The sequence below is a fragment of the Vespula pensylvanica genome, chromosome 1 (assembly GCF_014466175.1).
Source record: "Vespula pensylvanica isolate Volc-1 chromosome 1, ASM1446617v1, whole genome shotgun sequence".
In the NCBI taxonomy this organism is placed as follows: Eukaryota; Metazoa; Arthropoda; class Insecta; order Hymenoptera; family Vespidae; genus Vespula; species Vespula pensylvanica.
In genome coordinates this window covers 5,593,193-5,615,974 of record NC_057685.1, presented here as the reverse complement: position 1 = coordinate 5,615,974, position 22,782 = coordinate 5,593,193, and the positions used below count along the sequence as shown (strand labels likewise).

Below are 22,782 nucleotides of genomic sequence, written 5' to 3'. Positions count from 1 at the left end.
TCTGTCATACAGATATAATATATCAAGTATATTTTATCTTTTTATCGTAGAGGCCGGCAATGGTGGTCTCGGTTTAGCGATCGAGGGTATTCGCGAAGTCAAAATGACTTGCAAAGACAATTACAATGGTTCATGCAGCGCAGAATATATTCCAATGGAACCAGGAGAATACGACATCACTATAAAGTTCGCTGATCAGCATATACCTGGTTCTCCTTTCAAAGTTCAAGTAATATCGGATAGCAATGCTAAGAACGCCGTTGCTTATGGATCCGGACTCGAGCCTGAAATGGTAAGAGAAGGTGTGCCAGCGAAATTCGTCGTTGATACTTCGAAGTGCGAACCAGCGAAGTTGGACGTTAGGTTGAAGACTGACAAAGGACAGGTGCAGAAGCCTGAAATTAAAAGCCGAAGCGACGGATTATACGAGGTTACTTATCAGCCACCACCTGCTGGTAGTACCGTTCAAATCGGTATAACTTACGACGGCGAAGAAATAGATGATAGTCCTTACGCCATTAAAGTCTTACCTACCGTTGAACCAAACAAAATCGTTCTCACCGGACCTGGAGTATCGCCTGTTTGCACTGCTTCCTTCCCAACGGACTTTGTCGTTGATACTTCCAAAGCTGGATACGGCGATCTCGAGGTTCAAGTTTTGGTAAGCGATATTAATTACGTTGTCATTGTTTTATAATATCTCGACGACGTTTAATTTCATGTTAACTTTCATATCTCTTAGGGTCCGGATCAAGCACCACGAAGAGTCGAAGTTCAAGATCTAGGTGAAGGAAAATACAAGGCTACTTATTTGCCCGATGACTGCGGTCGGTACAAGGTCAATGTGAAATACGGAGGTAAAGAAGTACCGGGTAGTCCAGTTTTGGTTCAGAGCGTTTCCACTGGTAAAGCTGACAAATGTAAGATCAAGGAGGGCATTCAACATACCTTGGCACAGGGTGAAGAATATTGTATAACGGTTGATACCGAAAATGCTGGAAGGGGTGCCGTCACTTGTCGTATTCGTTCTACGTCAGGCAGGTAAAGAAAAAAGAAAAGAAAAGAAAAGAAAAGAAGAGAGAAAAAGAAAACAAAAAAAAAGAGAAGAATTTTTATACCTCGCTATTATTTTTATTTTGATTTATCGTCATTCTAAAAAAAAAAAAAATGATAATAGTCTCCAGAAGCGAACGTAGGAAAATAGAAATGTACGAAAACTCGACAAGTCGACAGGGTGGCCCTCGTATCATATATTTCCTGTCGCTTATTTCTTGCATTCCTTTCTATCTTCTCTCTTCGTGTTCACGTTCCATCGTACAGGACGATATCGTCCCGTTTTATTTTAAATACCCGTCAGCATGACCTAGATATTTATTTCGATTCACGGAATATATTCAAAACTAGCGAATGCAGCCCATCACGAACCGATCGTAAATCATACGTTACTCCTCTCTTTTTTCTTTCTTTTTTTTTATTTTTTTTTTATTTTCTCTCTCTCTTTTTTTTTTTTTTTTTTGAACCGTAGCACGATCGTAAATGTTTAATAGTCGTTTCGATTCCTTCTGTCTGTCTCGTTCCCAAATTATATCCGTCGATACTTGGAAACCAGTACGAAAATAAAAGGGTAACAAATAAGTCGAGCAGAAGAGAATATGTATATATATATTTATACATAATGTGTATAAATAGCATCGTCTTCCTTTAATCATACATCCTTTTTTTTTTTTTTTTTTTTTTTTTTTTTTAAATAAATATTTAATAGTCATTCACTAAGCTCCAACAATTCGACAAAAGTTCAAAGATTTATTTGCTTATTTTAACATATTTTCTCACTTGGCACACATTTGTTCTTACCAGATCGAGTACTTGCCTTTGTTCATTTTCTCAATTCTAATGGCATCATTGTTAGCATGCCAAAAGCATAGTTGAGCTTGCATTGAATCGCTACTTTGGAATTTCGTTCGATGTCTCTTGAGCTAACATATCTTTGTCTATCTTTCATTCCTAACATATTTTAAACGGTTACACAGACTTACTTGAGAAACTTTTGTATATACGAAAATGCTACATGAACATGATACACTGTTTATTAGAAAGAAGATAGTCGTAGCATTGTAGCATCGAATCAAAATAAATGGACAATAAAAAGAAATTATTATTTAATTATTGATATAACTTTCGCAAGATCAATTTTTTTGTCGACAAATTCGAAGCTCGAGCATATGTAAGAAAGTATTTTGACATTGATAAGTGAGTTTCTACGATGTCCACCTGTTGGAGCATTAGTCATGCACCATATCAAATGTTTCGTATTTTGCATTCAATGTTGGCAAGTGATCTCTCTTCTCTCTTTTCTAGAATCGATATCTTCGAGAAAATTAATTATCATTATCTTTATGTTAAATTAATTTCGTAATGATATAAGAAGAGAACTAATGAATTGATTTCCTTCTTTCTTTCTTTTTTTTTTTTTTTTTTCTTTTACAACAGTAATAAATTCTTTTGCTTGTAAATGACAAATTATTTATTAATCTATGAAATTTTATATTATTTCGCAGTGAGGTAGTGGACATTGATATCGAAGATAATGGCGATGGAACAGTTAACATTTATTATACAGTAGCCGATGCTGGAGACTACACGCTTAGTATTAAATTTGGTGGACAACCTGTTCCAGATGGTATCTACACATTTACGGTAAGTAAACAATTTATCACGATTAATCAATTTATTCGATTAATCTGCTATATCTTCAAATAGAAATATTAAAATCAAGCTAAACATTTTCAATTACGCCTATCCTTATTATTGATTCATCCTAACAAATTTTATTTTGAATGGATGAACTATTTAATTTCTCTATTTAATTAATGCTCTGGATTAATGGATCGTACACAATGCCTTTGATTATCCATTTTGAAAAATTATTGCGTCCAATGGCACTTAGCTTCTCTGCTGGGGGGTATTTATACCGCTTATATTTCGGTTTCGAATGCTGAGTCTGGCCGCCCTGGTGGACAATAATTATGTCAAAGTAAATGAGAGGAAATAGGAACAAGAGACCTGGATTCATTTTCCGTAGCTAGTTTTGTTTCACGACGATTAAATCCAAGTTAAATAAAACGAGAATAATTGGAACGAATTTACGTTAGGTAGCACAATTTTGATTTAATCTGTCGTAAATAAATCTATAAAGATATCTACAGACATTTATTAGTTTTTATTCAATTTTATGTGCATAAATCAAGTTAACTGCTATAATTAGATGGATATATATAGTTAACATTTTCATTTTACTATTATTATTATTATTTTTTTTTTTCAACAAAAATAAATTTCATTTCTTATACTGATAATTAGATTTAATTAATTAATGTGCAGTTTAGTTAAAATTACAAATTTTGTGCTTGTTCTTATATAAATTATATAAAAATGAAGTCCGTTCGTTTGTCGAAAAGAAGAAAACAATGTTTCGCATCTTTCGAAATATAGTTGATCTATTTAAATAGTTTTTTCCTTTCTCTCTCTCTCTCTTTTTTTTTTTTTTTTTTTTTTTTTAATGAAGAATTGTCATCATCAAAGATTCTAAAGAAAAGTCCGAAAGTGACGAAAATTTGGCGTATGATGTTTGAAATATTGCAAATTATTCTAACGTATGTAAACTCTGCAGAAACGGAGACGGTAAAAACGTTTTGCTATTTATACGACCTTGCTAGTTTATCGCGATGAAAGTTCCCTGTTCGTAAGACCTTCAGTGGCAGACGAAAGTAAAATTTTCTCACGGACGAGACGGCGAAGAAATTTCGTCATTTAATGATCCGTTGGCATAATCTTTCGGCACCTCATAAAGGATACAATGACATCAGTTGTACACGAAAGAACGAAATTCTTTTTTTTTTATAAAAACTAAGTAGACACTTGCTCATAGAAAATTTGTATACCTGCCAATGGTTCGATCATTTTTATTAAATAATTCGATTGATTACCATGTGTTTTTTAGATTTTAAATTATGATTTAAATTGAACATAAATCTCGAAAATAAACAATTACACATCCATACATTGTTAGATATGATCAATAATTAATGATCGAGTACAGATTCGTTATATATAAAAGAATGTGACCCTTAAATGGAAATTTTATTTTAGAAAAATATTTTTAGAAATTATTGAAAAAGAAAAGAAAAAAGAAAAAAAAAAAAGAAGAAGAAAGGTATCAATAATCGTATCAGAATTAAAAAAAATTTAGTACGATTTTAAAGATCTAAGAATAAATGCAATCGAAATCGTTCGAATGATATCGCGTACAGAAATACAACAAATAATAGGAAATAGATCGATTTCAAGAATTTAATACTTCTATCGTCGAAGATGTATAAATAATATCTATTTCATTCTACAATCGTAAACGTCGAAGAATTGAACAGAAAGAAGGGTGACACGTGTTGATATTTAAGAAATTATCTTGGGACGTTATTTGTCTTGATCTTCCTGATCCCTCTTGATCTCATCTTTTGGTTAAGAGGAGGGGTTGGGTGGGGCGAGGTATATCTAACTATAGAGACAACACGTAGCAGCGCAGGATATTATCGTGTGGTCTCCAGAAGAAACAGTCCACTCCGAAGACTCACCGAGATCGCACCAAGTGTCTGATAATATTAGCAGGAAATATTCTTCCTCGTCTTAGCACCGTAAGAATCCTTTCGACGCGTTAAAATCAACGTTATCATTCGATTAAGTAAAAGCATTCTCTCTCTTTTTCCTTCTCTTTTACTCTTTCGTGTCTAATACCTGTTGCATCTCTTTCTCTCTCTCTCTCTCTCTCTCTGTCTCTCTCTCTCTCTCTCTTTCTCTCTCTCTCTCTTTCTCCTGTATGTATGACCAGGTATACATATAAGAATGCATGCGTGTAGTATGTGCATGTGTTTATGCATGTGTATGTGTATGTGTATGTTTTTACGTCGAGTGATCCAGCATGTTTCCAAACACGAGATCCTTCAACGATTTCATTCATCTTCGAAAAGATAGAAAAGATCGTTCTTGTAATAGTAAACCAAAGAACAATTTGACGAGAGCTTGTGTTAGAATTATTACGTTAAAAATAAGTATACCTTTAAGAAATATCCTTTCGATAATATTTTCTTTAACATCGATGAAAAACGTGAATTATTTGTTAGAACGTATATAAGATTAATAAGATAATGTCGAATAAATCTAGATCATTTATTTTACGTAACACTTGTTAATATTAGCAAATTAACTTCACTTTTAATATTCTATTATACGAGTATGAAATTATAATCGGACGTGTGTATGTTACGATTAGAAAAATTGTTAGGGATAGAGATAGATTTGTTTAGGATCAAGTAGAAAGTAAGGATGGTATGGTCAGCCTCTATAAGTAGAAATGAACTATATGGTATATATTAGGCGTAACTTAGACGCCGAGGAAACAATGGCGATGTAAAAGTGCATATCGTATTGCATATTTTCATCGAAAAAGATAATAATCGTTAGACGTGAACGTCAGTACTATAAATCTCTAAGTCGAATAAACAGAGGTCGATCGGATCTATAGCTAGGGAACTTTTTAAATTATAGGCACAGTCTCGCTAAAGGATCTAGAGCGATTTCACTCTGTGACCGAAGTCTCAAAAAGCTGAAAATAATTTTCCTCTTTAATCTTCCTCCCCTATTTTACCTCTTCTCATCTGTCATTTGACCAAGAGAGACAGACAGACAGAGAGAGAGAGAGAGGGAGAAAGAGAGAGAGAGAGAGAGAGAGAGAGAGAGAGAGAGTGAGATGAAGAGGTGAGAGGGAGAGAGGAAGGGATCTCAAACGCGACTGGAAGTCGTTGATTTAAACGTTTCGGCATGTGTCAAGCCCGAGCAAGCGTGATGTTCCGCCTGGTCTCATTAGCGAACATGCATGGAACCCGAAATTGAAAGTACTTTGTAGAGAGGGAGGGAGAGAGAGAGAGAGGGAGAGAGAGAGAGAGGGAGAGAGAGAGAGAGAGAGAGAGAAAGAGGCATAGACTGGTGGTCGCTTTTGATTACGTGCTTCAAGCCATATAACGTTTATTACTTTTAACCCATAGAAAATACTTACGAACTTCTCTATATATTTCTATCGAATTAAATCAAAAGATATAATTAAATGAATATATTATATCGAATTAAAAAAAAAAAAGATAAATAAATAAATAAGAGGACAATAAAAAGAATTCATCGAAGTTGACGGAAATACGAAGCAAAGGATCTTTCTTTCTTTTTCTCTCTCTTTGGTTTCTTTTTTTTTTTTTTTTTGCTTTCGTATAGATTATATATACTGAATATGATCGATTGACCGATTGAGAGCCCCATTTGAAATTTAATCCGTATCATTTTCGTCCATCCTCGCGACCTCATAAACTATTTCGAGTACGAGAGCGGCTCTTTCCCAAATTTATAAGCAAGACCGTACGCCGTTGGAACGGTGGGTGGACTAAAGAGACAGCCCGTGAATTAATGTTACCGAGAGAAGAGTTTAATTTAAACTCAACGCGAATCGCAACGGAGACTTTGATACTGGATATTATGCTTATCATCTTCAACTTCCTGTTTCTCTGTTTATACTATTGGCCTGGCGTTATTAATGTTTCGAGAAAAGGGGGTTGTACTCTTATTTCCACCCTTAAAACTTTACCTCGTTAGACGACCACGATTAGCCGAGTTGCTTCTTTTATCGTGAACGATTTTTATTTATCCTTTCTTTCTTTCTTTCTTTTTTTTTTTTTTCTTTCTTTATTCGACGATAACGAGAGAAACGAAATGAAAGAAGAGAATAGAAATAAGTAAATAAAAAAAATAAAAAAAGAAGTATAAAAATAACAAAGAAATTATACGCACGAGACCGATGATTTGTCGTTCGTGTCTAGATGAGAACTGAACGTCTGAACGTTCGTTGCCACCCCTTAAAAATTACACGAATAAATTTTTGGCCGCGACAGCTTTCTTCCGATTCGTTGAGTTCACGGACATGTCTAGCAGTGTCATTGGTTGTTTAAATCCTCCCTCCGTTTCTTATCCTTTACCCTTTGTAATTGTGGGTGGGGGCTAGGTATCTATTATGGTAACATCGAATTCAGTATTGTGCCTGAAAATCGTCAGTCGGTTAGGAGCGATACGTGAGTTTGGTAACAGGCGATCGTTCTGATCTAACAATTACGATTATTGCGAATTAGCGATTATTGATAGAAAGATTTAGATCTTCTAAGGTATAGTGATTTCTATTACCCTGTATTTCATATCATTTTTCTGTTTTTTTTTTTGTTATTTTTGTTATTTTTCATCTTTTTTTATTTCATGCGACATATGTGTTATCCATATTTAGTCTCGCTTTACGATTAGTTCATGTAAGTGATACGATCGATTATACAGTAGATGATCTAGATAATTTAGATCTTTTCGATTTAATTATAATTTTGTGAGCATTGACGAAAAAAATTAGAAAAAATATTTTTCGCATTTCCACTAAAAATTTTAGAATTTTATTTCATCGAGGGAAATCCACTATAATTTATTTTTCTATAGAAAATGATCTAAGTCTGAGATTTATCAGATATTTTCAAAGGATTAAAAGAATTTGGTACGATTAGAATTGGGTAACACGCAAAAAAAGTTGGTCGCGTCCGCAAATCTGGTAAATTGGACGTGTACATTTTCTATAGTCAAATAAACCACGTGATAAAGATTTTGCAAGAATCCTGACGTAGTTACATAATAAATTCTATACACGCTGCACAGTTTGGCTTAGTACCAGCCTCGAAATACGTAGATTCTTTCGTAATGAGCTGTGTCGTGCACCATCGCCTCTTGATTCCGGAAATTCCTCGTTCCCCTTTTTCGCCAACACGATCCATAGAGTTTCTTGAGCATCGTTCAAGAATTAACTAAACGTATGTAGAAACAAAAAAGAAGAAAGAAAAACAAAAAAAAAAGAAAAAGAAAAGAAAAAGAAAAAGAAAAGAGAAATTCTTAAGTACTTCGTATTGAATCGATAAATAAAATCGTCGAAATATTTTCTACCCTTGATTAAACATCCTTGATAATTTCATTTTTATTTTAGGCCTCAGAAGAGTATCGGGAACACAGTACTCACAAAACTCATCGTGGAAGGAAATCTCGACAAAGGCAAGAGCAACACGTTGTCGAACAACGTAGCACTAGTATACAGGAGAGTTCAACGGTTACAACAAAGAGTAGCACAACCAATCAACAAAATTTATCAAAGAAAAACTTTAACGTTATTCGGCTTAACAGTATCCCCTTGCCATTGGCCAGTGGTACAGTAACGTGTAAGTACTTATAATCCGTATATTTATTCTTTTTTGTTTATTTATTTATTTTTTTGTTTTGATTTTATTTTCTTTCCTTTTCTTTTTTCTATAAATTTTCATAACTATTATATTACATAATTAATTATTATAGCGATGAATCAACTTAAGATCAATTACCCATTGAAATTCTTCACAAACAAAAATTAGGAATAGAAAATTAAATGGATAAAAATATGGAGGACGAGAGTACGAGAGAGAATCGAGAAAAATATAAAAAGATATTCCAGAATTTTTTTTTTTTTTTTTTTCGTTTCACATTTGATTCGTCTCACGAATCGAGACGCAATGATATTCTTCTAAGAAGTTTATTTCAACGATATAGTTGACGCAGCCAGAACAAATGTTCCCATCGAGAAGACGAGGATAGTCGGTAGATCATCGCTGTCATCAAAATGATCACGATCAGAATGAACAATTTTCAAATTCTCTACGTGACTGTTAATTTTGTTCAAACATTTGGACATTCTCGTAACAATTTGTCTAGTTGTGGATTATAGGAATCTTTCTATGATATTAGAAAAATCCTAACGATTTGCTAGTCTTTGAGTTATAGGTACAACGTTTGATTGTATTTAAGATCATTTGTTGTTAAGTTATCTAAGTAAATTTCAGCATGTTCATAGTCGTCATTTTAAAACATAAACGAATGATCATTGGCACGTTTACAAATATTTCAAAGAAATTGGTAGTATGAAATTTATTATAATTGATGATATATCTGGATTGATAGATTAATCAACTTTGGATAATCAGTGATTTTCGAGATATTCGTTTTTACTTTATTGCCAATGGATATCCACCGATCGATTATTATTCATCCATCTCTTTATATATATATATATATATATATATATATATATTTCTTAATTAATGAGTCCAATAAATCAGTGAATTCTCGAAATCATAAATAATATCTTGGACGTTATCCAAACATTTTTAATGCGCACTTGTAGACCTTACTCGTGTTCTACCAAATTCTATCCTCATTAATGATTTGTACGCCTGCTAACTCACGACATAGTGGTAGTATTTGATTGACGCGACAGGTTTTCATGCTGTTCGTTCTGGGTTTTGTAAAAGGACCATAAGCTAAGTTACGAGCGTCTGCCGTTCACAAGAGACACGATAGAAATTATCTTCTTATTCGTCTATAATTATACGTGATATATCATACTTTTAATCTTGCCTATTTCACCGTACATCGATATTAATACAGTTTATTCGAAAATCAGGAAGCATTGATTGATATAGATATATGTTTATTTTTATTGGTCATATATTTATCGCAAGATTCATCAGAAAAAAAAAGAAAATAACATTTCTTTCATTCTTATTTGTTTTTCTCGAACGTGAAACAAATTGCATCGATTTCTCCAAAATCAATGATTTTGACATTAATTCCAAGACGCAATGGACCCAACGAAAATGACTAAATCTATTTTCTACATTTATTCAGAAATCATAATCTATTTATCTAGACAACATACATTTATCTAGACAAATATTTATATCAATCTTCGTGTTGTCATTCGTCAAAGATAAACAAAATTCTTTGAAATGAATAATACGTATTTAAGTCGTTGCATTGAAGTCACTGCAAATCTACGTTACAAATTTACTTCAGATCGGTCATATCTCTATAGTTAGGATGACGAGGATCGAAAAAAAAGCAAAGAAGAAAATAAAAATGAAAGAAAAAAAAAAAAAAAAAAAAAGGAAACGATTGTAATCGTTGATCGAATATAATCCTTTTTAATCGTAAAAAACAATTTTCGAATGTTTATTAACGGTGCGTAAGTAAATAAAAATAAATAAATAAAGAAGTGCGTTGATACGCAAGTGAGTTGACAGACGCGACAGGTTTCATACGTTTTCTTTAACGTGCTTGTTCCACCATTTCGCCAAAAATACGGTTAGAGGATAAAGAGAGATAGGAGGTTGAGCTGGACGAGGAAGGGAGCTGGAGGAACGTATACGTACGGTACTCGATGATGCGTCGGAAATGCGACCGGGTGATATTAATATTGGATGATTAAGTGTCTTCGGATGCGCGGGCTCGAAGATGCTCCAAAAACCGAAACCGCCGGCGTCGACGGAAATCCATAAAAAGATCAATCCCTTCTTTCCTCTCCTTCGTCTCAACTTCTCTATCTTCACCACCTCCACCTCCACCTACATCTCTATATCCACCTCCACTTCCACCTTCATCTCCATCTTCACCTTCTACTGTTGCATTTCTTCTTCTTTTATTTCATCTATTTTTCTTTTTTTACTCCAGCCACGCGGAAAGTTACATGCGGTTTGTTTGACTAATTCTCGGTTATCGAACCACCATACTTCCTCCATTTTGTAAATTTTTGTAACACGTTGGAAATAATTCTCCATCGTCGTTTCCTTCAAATTTCTTTGGTTTTCATTAGGAATTAATTGAATATATATTCTCAGGATAGTTTCTATTTAATTTGAGATTTTTCTTTCGTCTATCATTTCTTTTTTTATTTTTAATTTGTTTTTTAAATAATTTTTAAATAGTTTATTTGACTATGTGTGTGTGTATATATATATGTTTTTTTTTTTTTTTTTTGTTAATTTAGATGAATATGTTTGTAAGATAGTTCAGTTAAAAGTTTTCGTTGCGATCAACGTACAAGTATTTTGTTATCTTTTTAATTTATTTCTAGATAGTCACTATCTCAATCCAATTTATTTAACTCTTTTTATTAGAATTTAGGTGAATACGTTTGTAAGATAATTTATTTCAAAATCTTTTTGTGTCCTGATTATCATTCACGTATTTCGTTATCTTGTTAAATTATATTTAAACAATAATCCTCGAACGCTATCTATTTTAAATTTGTTTAACACTTCCATTAGAATTTAGTCGAATATACTTATAAAATAATTTAGTTAAAAGCTTTTTGGACGATTGTCATACACGTATTTCGTTATCTCGTTAATTACTTTTTAAATAGCAACTCTCCATCGTTATCTCTTTCAAATTTGTTTAATTTCCTTACGAATTAAAATGAATATGTTTATAAGATAATTTAATTAAAAAATTTATATCGCGATTGTCAGAAATGTGTTGCGTTATCTTTGCAGATTAATTGCTATTGTCTTACACGAATAGTTTAAAAGTGATGCATGTAAGTCCTTAACTCGAAAACATATTTGAAAGATAAATTCGTGAAAGATATATATATATATATATATATATTTTTTTCTTTTTTCTTTAACGATCGTTAGGTTTTCGTCGGTTGTATTTGGTTATCAATCGAATAAATTTCTTCGGTCATATAAGTAAACTATAAAACAACGTAAATATATTTGATAAGCAACGAAATGAAATTTTTCTTATAAACTATTATAGATAAGGAAAGATATAAGATAGTAGGGATATCACGAAAGGTGTCCTTAGGATATCTTTCACCGTCTTTTACTTTATATACCGTACGATCCCAAATGTGATCCCGAAAATATCTTAGCATGCTCTCTAAAGATATTTACGAGGCCATTATAAGAGGTTCCCTTCGAATATTTGCAGAATTCGCCGACTTATCTTTCTCCGTGATGTAGGTAGCGGCGCCAAAAGATTCGCTCGTAAAAGTACGACGGCATACTTTGTTCCTTTGAGTTAGCGAGATGAATTTCTTTTTTCTTTTTTTTTTATCATTTTTTTTATCTTCTTTTTTCTTCTTCTTTTTTTCTCTCCCAAAGATTTAACTAACCTAGCTAGAAAATTCTTTCAACGAAACTTTAATTTATGATGCGAGACTATATATATTTATTCTCTTAGGTATTAACTATTTTTTTTCTCAACTTTTCGACGAAAATAAAAATCTTAGTTAGGTTACCAATTAACAGAAGAACGGATAGCTCGAATCATCGGCTGTTATTAGTTTTAATGAGTTGAGTGGCTATCTGTTAATCGTCGGTAACTTTATTTCAAATATTTTCACAAATTTTTCTTCTACAATTGGAAATCATACATTCTGTAATAAGAGTATGATCTAAAAAATGATAATAAGTTCGTTTGTATTTTTTATTACATATATACACATACAAAAATAACGAAAATTATTAAACGAATCTTCTATGTAAAATTTGTTTGGGTAAACAATACGTTGACTTTTTAATGCACGAAAAAAATATATATATATTAAATTTATTAAAGAAAATAAATTGTTGCTAGTCAGGTATTTAGCCAAGAAAAATTTTATAAATAAATTGTAATACCGCGATCGCATGTATTCGAGAATTAAAAAAAAAGAAAAAAGAAGTAAAAGTATTATGATCGGTTAAAGCACTATGATTGATACGATCTAGATACGTCGAGAATAAGAGAGATATATTATCTAGCAAGAGCTCGTTGATCATTCATTCGGTCAGATTTAATTAACGATAGGTAATTAAAGAATCCAAGAAGAACTCGAATTTCTCATGTATCTTTCATATTGGACTCTCGGTTAGTAGTTTATCGATGATTTTGTAATCATTAAAATACGATGTTCTTCATAAGTAATGCAACGAAGCGTTGGTCGTTCGGGGTTGACGGTTGTCCGCAATCAGTCAGTTCAGGGTGACTTAGACTTGATCGTGTTGCCTTTGGCGCGTGTTCCGTACCACCGTTGGTGCAAATGGTTCGATTGCTTGATGACTTCCTGCGTTAAATGAAAATGGTCACGGAAAAAGAGCCAGGACGTAGCTCGCCAAATATTCGTTCTTATCTGTTTTGAAAATTTTACCGGTTCTCTCCGGTAGCCATGATAATTTTCTTACATAATCGTAAGATGAATAAATTTTTTTTTTTTTTTATTATCTATAGATATCTAACATAAATCAATGGAGTCTCCAGTTCGAAATCAGGTTGGTCCAAAAGGGACGAAGAACATTTTGGAAAATATTTCAAACATTTTTACATTTCGTTTCTAGTTGCTCATATATCTATTATTAATCATTCGGAAGGTATACAAGAAGGTAGAGAGGTGTCAATGAAATTTGGCAAATTTTCTTTTCGTATTATAGAGGACGAAGGAGACACGAAGGAGTAGGGGTAAGGTGATATGATGATCGTTGGAGTGGTGGTAGTATCAGATGCTTGTTAGTGGATGGTTTAGGAATAGGAGAGGGAGAAGTTTGATAGACGTTGGACGATGTGGTCCCTATGTGATATAAAATCGCTTCTCCTGCTGGTTGGGCATACTGGAAAAAAAAGAAAAGGAAAAAAAAAAAAAAGAAAGAAGGTCTCCCGGGCAGATCAGGCTGCCATCGTCCGGCTCTCGAGCGACTTTGGCAGCTGCGATCTCCTCAGTCTTGCCAGAGATGCGTCCTCGTGTGGTCGATTGACGACGACTCGACCTTCTGGTTCTTGCCTGCTGGAGGAAAAACGTCGTAGGAAAAACGAGACACTATCTACGTGTCTTTCGTGATTAAATTCGATCACCCAAACGACGCGTTTCTCTCGATCGCTTTAAAAGAAAACAAAATTAAGGAAACAAATAAAAAGAAAAAAAGAAAGAAAGAAAGAAAGAAAAACAAAATCAATTTCAGTCTTTGCGAAGCTTTTGATCTTTGAAGTCTCTATAAACTTTGCGATCTTAAACTCGTTCGGTCGCATTGTTCAATCCTTCAAGTCTAAAGAAAGTCGAAAGAACATAACATACTTTCAATATTTTCTCATTCCAAGAATAAAAAAGGATCAATTCGATCAGTGCCTTTTAAGATCGTACGATATAGTAACAGGGATAGGGATTCAGGTTTTTCTTTAAGATCGATCGGTATCAACATACTGGAGAGACTCTTAAGATTATCAATCCTCTCGGGATCCGTTTTTCCTCGGATCGAGGACACGTTCATCGTTCGAAGAATTCATGAACGTTCTTCGTTGTCATTTTTGGTGTTCCGATCGAGTGCGATATTAACAACACCTTGGAGATGGTTTGGGAAGACGAATTTGACGACATAGAGACCACGTGGGAAGAGGTGTCGACTTTTTATAGAGCCTGGTTGAAGAATTTTTCTTGCAGCGAGTTCGACCGACCGGAAAAACCAATTTGTTATGGAAGGGTCGATATAGATGAGGAAGAAGTGCCAGGTCCTGGGCTCGATTTTGCACCGCTCATTTTCCAGAGCCTTTACTACGTTAGCTCTCGAAAAGGTTTTCGATTATATGAGAGAACTTATCGTTTGATTTTTCTCCCGTCTTTATTTTTTTTCTTTTTCTTTCTTCCTTTTTTTTAATATTTTTTTTTTTTTTTTTTTGGGATAGGTATATCCACCTAGTTTATATTTAACGAATTAATTATAGCAAGTGATCGATTTTTGATCGCGTATTAAAAAAACGAAAAATACTTGGATCTTTTTTAGCCGAGGTAAAGATGCCGAGTGGTAACGTGGACAAGCCAGTTATCGAGGATAATCACGATGGCACTGTATCCATCAAATATGAGCCAAGAGAGGAAGGTCTTCATGAGATTTACGTAAAGTTTAATGGAGAACATGTACAAGGTAAATTGATTAATTAACCGCTCTTTTCTATATATATATATTTTTTTTTTCCTTCTTAAATTTATTATTCCTTTTATAGGATCACCATTCAAATTCCACGTCGATTCTTTGGCAAGTGGTTACGTAACAGCCTACGGTCCCGGTTTGATCTACGGTGTTTGTGGCGAACCTGGAAACTTTACCATATCAACAAAGGGTGCAGGAGCTGGAGGTTTGTCATTGGCGGTGGAAGGTCCTAGCAAGGCCGAGATATCATGTCATGACAATAAAGATGGCACAGTTTCGGTGTCTTATCTACCTACTGCACCTGGAGAATACAAAATCAGTGTAAAGTTTGGTGACAAGCACATTAAGGGTAGCCCGTACGTCGCCAAGATAACAGGTAATTTTTTTAGATATATATATAGATCATTGCATCATCACATAATATACTTAATAAAATAATTTTAATAATAATATATATATATATGTGTGTGTGTAATATCGATGATAATAATATGCATATATATAATATGCATATAATAATTTTTTTATTATCAATTAATTATGAAATTTGTAGGAGAGGGCCGTAAAAGGAATCAGATATCCGTGGGATCGTGTAGCGAGGTTCAACTGCCTGGTAAAGTGCCTGACGCGGATATAAGATCTCTGAACGCTTCAATCACAGCACCAAGTGGTTTGGAAGAGCCATGCTTTTTGAAAAAGCTGCCTAGCGACAACGTTTGCGTCTCCTTCACACCACGAGAAGCTGGTTCGCATACCGTTGCCGTAAAACGAATGGGCAAGCATATACCAAACTCGCCATTCAAGATCGACGTTAAGGATCGCGAAGTTGGCGATGCTAAAAAGGTAAAAGTCTCTGGTGCGGCGTTAAAGGAAGGGAAGACACACGTCGAGAATACGTTCTCCGTTGATACGAGAAACGCTGGTTTTGGTGGTTTGTCTCTTTCGATGGAAGGTCCGAGCAAGGTTGAGATTCAGTGCAAGGATAACGAGGACGGCACGCTGAACATGTCTTACAAGCCTACCGAACCCGGTTATTACATAGTAAATTTAAAGTTTGCCGATCATCACGTAGAAGGTTCACCGTTTACCGTGAAAGTCAGTGGAGAAGGTAGCAATCGTCAAAGAGAGAAAATACAGAGGCAAAGAGAAGCAGTGCCGATAACCGAAGTTGGAAGTCAATGCAAGCTGACATTTAAGATGCCTGGTATAACGTCCTTCGATCTCGCGGCTACTGTTACTTCGCCAGGTGGTGTTACGGAGGATGCAGAGATCAAGGAGGTCGAGGATGGTCTCTATGCTGTCGCGTTCGTACCGAAGGAACTGGGCGTTCACACGGTTTCGGTTCGTTACAAGGAGATGCACATTCCTGGCTCACCCTTCCAATTCACGGTTGGTCCTTTGAGAGACGGTGGAGCTCACAGGGTTCACGCTGGTGGTCCTGGATTGGAACGAGGTGAACAAGGTGAACCTTGCGAGTTCAACATATGGACCAGAGAAGCTGGAGCTGGTGCATTGGCAGTCTCGGTTGAAGGTCCTAGCAAAGCTCAAATCGACTACAAAGATCGCAAAGATGGCAGCTGTTATGTCAGTTATGTCGCTTCCGAACCTGGTAAGCCCAATTGGCTTAATAATAAGTGGAAGATCATAATTTCGAAGGTTCAAACATTTCATACTTTCTAAAAAATCATCTAGCTCGAATTAAGCTCGAAAAGTTCAAAGGTGCCGGCCGGAAACATCGATAAAATAAGCCGCTGTGACATTTATTAAGGGTTTCATTTAAAAAGATGGATCGTTGCCAGCGTCGATTCATACCTCCTTCGTTGACGTTACCGATGTCCCCCATGTCACTATCTAGGAAAATTATGACGCATATAGGATCCATAATGTCAGTTAATTTGAAGCGTACCTCGTAAATTCGGCCTCGATTAAGTCAACCTGTTTTATGCATTGCTCATATTAAGTGAGAAAAGTCTGGCTTAGGAAAAGAAAAGGAATACTACTTGTTCATTCATTCTAACGATTCATGAACGATTATCGAAACGAACACTTTACGAACACTTTACGAGCAGAATGTTTTAACGTTGAAATTATATTACACCTTGTCTTCTTATTTTCGATAGATATTTAAAAAAATCTAAAACTGTTTTTACGATGTCGTCGTTACTTCCGAAACGAAGTAAACATCAGACGCTTAGGAGACAAATAAGGCAGGTGTTAGTTCGTTCGTTCGTTCGTTGGTATGTTGTCGAGACTCAGAGACACCCACTCATCGACCGGATTGATCGGCCGCTTTCAGCTGATCCCGAAATATCTTCGTCTATATTTGTTAAGGTGGATCCATATTTTGCCGTGGTGAGTTTGACTCACACCGCACACCGCTCGGCGTGGATTATCGTGGTGGTTATATTTGGTCCATGTGCTGTGAGAGAGTAAGAAAGAGATAAATAGAGAAAGGAGAGAGAGAGAGAGAGAGAGAGAAAGAGCAGAGTGGTGGTCGTAGTGGAGGAACGGATTCGAGATCAGCAGCTAGATTCAACCGAAAGTAGTGGTGCGCGATCAACCCACGGCTCTAGAGTTGTGTCCGTTCGCCACTCGTCGCTTTCCACTCTCCTTCTTTTTTTCCTTTTTATTTCTTCTTCTTCTTCTTCTTCTTCTTCTTCCTCCTCCTCCTCTCTTCTATTTCTCCTTCTTTTTCCTTTCCTCTTCTCCACCTACCTCGTCACCACCACCACCACTATCACCATCACCACCACTACTCTTTCCTCCTTTCTTATCTTACGCTATTCTGACTGTCTACTTCCTCTCTCTTATCTCAACGTAAGAGATAATCGATCTTACTTCCGTCACAAAGGAATTTCTTCGTCTACTGTGTTAGGACAACCTTTGAACGATGGCAACCTTCAAAGCGTCGACACAAATCATTTTGAAAGGCAACGAGCCCGAAGAGCCAAAAGACGATGGTTTGTCGATGAGAATTAATTTCCTCGTTCTTTAGGAATAATTAATTTCTTTATTATTTCCTTTTCTTTTCTTATTCGTCATGATAGATTTTAATTCATTCGTCGGAACGATTAGAAAGGAGATAAATCGTTTGAATCTTCGATGGTGATCGTTTAATCCGACGGGATAGTTTTTTGAATTGAAAATCATTGTTTACTTGTTAAATTTTAGGCGAATACAGAGTAGGAATCAAGTTCAACGATCAGCACATTCCTGACTCGCCGTACAAGGTTTACATATCGCCTGCGATGGGCGATGCTCACAAATTAGAGGTTGCACAGTTTCCGGAAAGTGGTGTACAACCTGACAAGCCTTACACCTTCCTCGTACGCAAGAACGGAGCTAAGGGTGAATTGGATGGAAAGGTACGATCCTTTAACGAGAAACACTTGTTCAAGGTCGATATTAAAAAAAGAAAGAAAAAGAAATGTCGCTCGTATTTTTAAGAATCGTCTTTTCAACATTCAAGGCTAACCATTTTGGACGAACGTTTTATTTTTCCTCGGAATCTTCCAAGTATCTACCGTATCTATCTATCTCACGAAAAATTATCTTGCGAAATACTAGCCGAAAATAAGATTCCGAGCTCTTATGAAACGACCCTGATACATCATTTTGCGTAGGCAGCTATCGCCTTAAAATTCTTATTACCACTACTATATCTCTCTTTTATTACTATATTTTGCATGAATCTACGAATGTATTACGGTGATCTTGACACAGTAGATAAGCTTGATCTTTGTCAAGGTCAATTGGATTCAATTTTTGTCAGACTTAAAATAGTTTTTATTGAAATAGTATTCTAGATTCTCTCATTGATATTTTTTGAAATGACAAAGACTGCTGACATACGACTTGTTTACAAATCTTACAACTATATATCTCTAATCGTTGTTATATTTATCACTCGTTCTTGTAGATCGTATCGCCAAGCGGAATTGAGGACGATTGTTTCATTCAGTCGATCGACTCTGACACATATTCCGTGAGATTCATGGCACGTGAGAACGGCATTCACAGTTTGCATCTGAAATTCAACGGAGTTCATATAACTGGTAGTCCGTATCGTATCAAGGTCGGTAAAGTGGACGCCGATCCAGCAGCGTTGCACGCTTATGGCAATGGTCTAGTAGAGGTTAAGACGGGTCAAAAAACTGATTTCATCATTGATACTTGCAATGCTGGAAGCGGTGCTCTTGGTGTTACGGTCGATGGACCTAGTAAGGTCTCTATGGATTGTACCGAGGTCGAGGAAGGTTACAAGGTCAGGTACACGCCTCTGGTACCTGGAGATTATTACATCAGTATCAAATACAATGGATATCATATCGTTGGCTCGCCATACAAAGTTTCGTGTACCGGTAGGTAACCCCATTGTTGAAAATAATAGATATTCGGTTTTAATAATAAAATAAATAATCTATGGTCGCGTTGGAGAAATAGAGAGATAGAGAAAATACGTTTGATATGGTTCAACGTAGAATATTTTGTATTATCATAGGTGCGGATCTGGCAGAAAGAGGTGCACAAGAGACGAGCTCGATCCTGGTCGAGACTGTTCAGAAGATCTCGAAAGCAAAGCAAACTGGTCCCGTGTTACCGCTTTTTAAATCGGACGCGAGTAAGGTTACGAGCAAAGGCATGGGCCTGAAGAAGGCCTATTTGGGAAAGCAGAATCAATTCACCGTACATGCGAGTGATGCAGGTAAGCTTGAAAGTAAAAGAAAAAGAATAAGAAGGAAGAAAAGGAGGAGAATGTAGTGATGGTGGTGATGGTGGTGGTGGTTCGAACCTGATTAAAAATTCATATCGAGTTTCTTTCTTCTTATCTGTCCTTTTTTTCCATAAACGTAATCGATACAAACCACTGTTAATTATACAGGAAACAACATTCTTTACGTTGGCGTGTACGGTCCCAAAGGACCATGCGAAGAGGTCTACATGAAGCACACGGGTCGAAACAACTACAACGTCAGTTACCTGGTGCGCGAGCGAGGAGAATATATCGTGATCGTCAAGTGGGGCGACGATCACATTCCTGGATCACCGTACAAGGTCGAGGTCTAAGGAAAAAAGAAATTCAACACAGAGAGCAGCCGGAGTATTGTCTTTCCTTACGTGGAATCAACGTCGCGAAGGAACTTTTTAAAAAGGACATATCCGTGTCTTCGATTTAGCACGATCTCGAATGGGAACGTATCGAATATGTATTCTCCTAGATCCCTCGATCAACGTTCTTCTTCTTATCCTTGTTCCTCGCGACATCGAATCTTGTATATTCCTAGCGATCGTTCCTCCTTGTTTCTTATTTTTTTTTCTTTCTTTCTTTTTCTTTTTGTTGGATTGATCGCATCCTTGCAACGTCTCCTATCTCTCTCTCTCTCTCTCTCTCTCTCTTTCTCTCTTTCTCTTTCTCTTTATCTTTATCTCTTCTTGTCTCGTTTTCTCCTAAATCTTCTTCTCGTCCTCATTGTAAATTGCAAGTTGGAAAAGAAACTTGAAAGGCTATTTTTCTTGATAGATCTGCAGCTTCGTTCGTTTATTAATCATCCTCCCTCGATTATTCTTATCGAGATCGATTAATTTCCCTCTAATCTTAGGTTTGTCTTATTTTACTTAAGTTTCCTTGGTTCTCCATTCGTAGAATGGAAAACCATGATTATAATTCAAAGTGTCTCTTGAAAGTGGATCAATTATTCGTTCGTAATGATATCACCGTATGTGCCTTTAATAAAAAAAATAGATATCTCATAACTAGAATAAAAAAGAAAAGGAAAAAAAAAGCGAACAAAAGTAATAAAACGAAATAAAGATATAAGATTTAATTTGATCATACGAATTGTGTGAAAATGATAATAGAATGGGGACACAAACAAAAATTAAGTACGTGAATGAATAAAGGATAGTATCTGAACGTACATAACTTGTGCTGCGAGAATCGATTTTTCTGATTGCATCACGTTATATTATATCATTGACTATCTACTTATAGAATTAAATATATTACGATTGATTATTATACGTTAACACACATAGAGGTTAAATAAATAATATATTTCTTAAAGAACTCGTCGGTACTGTCTTAACAAAAAAAAAAAAAAATTAAATAATATTCATTGAATTCGTACCATACGATTATTACATATACATTATATAAATATTTTTTCTTTTTAACGAGACGATATATATATATATATTTTTTTTTATTTTATACAATTATATAAATCATCCACTTTCAGAATACGAAGCACGACGGTAAGTAAAGATTACTAGTCAATTTATTTACATATGGATGAATACCTATATCACCGGATAGAATGGATCATTATAATCGTCTGGCGATTGTAAACAGAAAAAATAGATTAATTCTAAGCGTGAAAAAATTTCTCTCGAAAGCATAACACAAGAGAAATTTATAGAAAATATCCTAGAAACGATTACTAGTCATTCTCATTTTATAACATTCTCCTTATAAAATTATCAGAGAAATAGAACACGAAGAAAGTAAAATAATAATAATAATAATAATAATAATAATAATAAAAAGAAAAAGAAGTGATCGATCGATCGTCGTCGTCGTCGTCGTCGTCGTCGTAAGAGAGAAGAAAGAAAGAGAGAGAGAGAGAGAGAGAGAGGAAGGACCCGACTCGTTGCGGAGAAAATTATTCACGCTCGGAAAGATCGTGGTTTTGCTTTAACAGAGATAGAGAAAGAAAAGACATATAAAGTTAGACGAAGATAGCAATATATACATATATAGAAATACACATATACATATACATATATATAAAAAAGAAAAAAAAAGAAAGAGGGGTTGGATAGGAGAGGGATGGGAAGAGGGGAGGAAAAGAAAAAGACGTTTCTCTCGTGGTAACTCGAAACATATCGTCGTTGAGAGTAGCATACTCGTTGATCGTAGGAGGTGGTAGAAAGAGACAGAAATATAGACATAGGACAGAGAGTGAGAGAGTTAGAAAGACAGAGAAAGAGAGAAAGAGTGAGTTGGGGAGACGAATGAGTAAGAGGAGGAAGAGAAAGAAGGAGGAGAGAAAGCTTTGAGACTGGGCCAGGACTCTCGTTGGCCTCTATCTTGATAGGACGGTAGGCGGTAACAAAAGCGTTATAACTCGCTCGAGTTCGCAGGCGTCGCTGAGGTCCACACCACAACGTTGAGGATTCAAGAGAGAGGGAGGTCTCGACGAACACGGAGTTGCGCGGTCGGTGCGTTACAAACCTCCTCTGTCCTCTCTCTTCTCCCTTCTCCATCACCCAACATCGTGCTATTCCTCAGATCTACACGCCCCTCTCTCACAGGAGGACGACGACTGGCTAACGCCTACGAAACAGAGGAACTAGAGGGTTTACTCGAGTTTTATTATTCTGCTCTTCGATTTTTATCCATGCTAGTAAGGAAATTAACGTTTTTGATAAATGCCGTCGAATTTTCAAATTTCTTTTGTTAAAGTTTGCATCGGGGAATCTTGTTTCCTTTTAAGGGAGAATAACTTTTCGTTTATTATTCGTTTAAAATCAACAGTTTTTATGTTTTTATAATGAATGGGATAGTGTTAGGGATGATGTGATAATTTGGTTTCTTGAATTTTTTTAAATTGTTTATTATTACTGTTTTTGGTTTTTTTTTTCTTTTTTTGGTTTCTTTTCTTTTAATAGAAAGATAAATGACGAATTGTGTTTCTAGTCGAGTATTATATTCTATATATAATTTTTGAATACATGTGTATATATATATATATATATATATATATATATACATACGCTTTGTATTTCACGTCACAAAATTATTCTTCTTTATACTAGGTATACTTCTATACCAGACCTTATTTCAACGTCGTAAAAAGAAAAGAAATGAAAAGAGAAAGAGAAGCAAATA

General features: G+C 35.2%; 1 protein-coding gene across 7 annotated transcripts in view; it reads left to right on the top strand.

Annotated features, from left to right (window-relative positions):
- The window catches only part of LOC122631138 (filamin-A), a 41,442-nt gene extending 20,484 nt beyond the window's left edge, over positions 1–20,958 (top strand). For 4 of the 7 annotated variants that reach the window (XM_043816462.1, XM_043816469.1, XM_043816477.1 and 1 more), the window contains 11 exons: positions 51–661; positions 743–1,041; positions 2,559–2,697; positions 8,108–8,336; positions 14,745–14,885; positions 14,965–15,267; positions 15,445–16,500; positions 18,063–18,256; positions 18,811–19,252; positions 19,393–19,596; positions 19,774–20,958. In XM_043816462.1, coding sequence (XP_043672397.1) covers positions 51–661; positions 743–1,041; positions 2,559–2,697; positions 8,108–8,336; positions 14,745–14,885; positions 14,965–15,267; positions 15,445–16,500; positions 18,063–18,256; positions 18,811–19,252; positions 19,393–19,596; positions 19,774–19,958 — 3,803 coding nt within the window. In that variant the 3' untranslated portion in view covers positions 19,959–20,958. Of the gene's footprint in view, positions 1–50; positions 662–742; positions 1,042–2,558; positions 2,698–4,545; positions 4,692–7,137; positions 7,257–8,107; positions 8,337–13,914; positions 14,536–14,744; positions 14,886–14,964; positions 15,268–15,444; positions 16,501–18,062; positions 18,257–18,810; positions 19,253–19,392; positions 19,597–19,773 lie in introns of those variants that run through there. The other 3 variants (XM_043816512.1, XM_043816503.1, XM_043816492.1) reach the window with 3 other exon arrangements.
- The last annotated feature ends 1,824 nt before the right edge of the window (positions 20,959–22,782 follow it).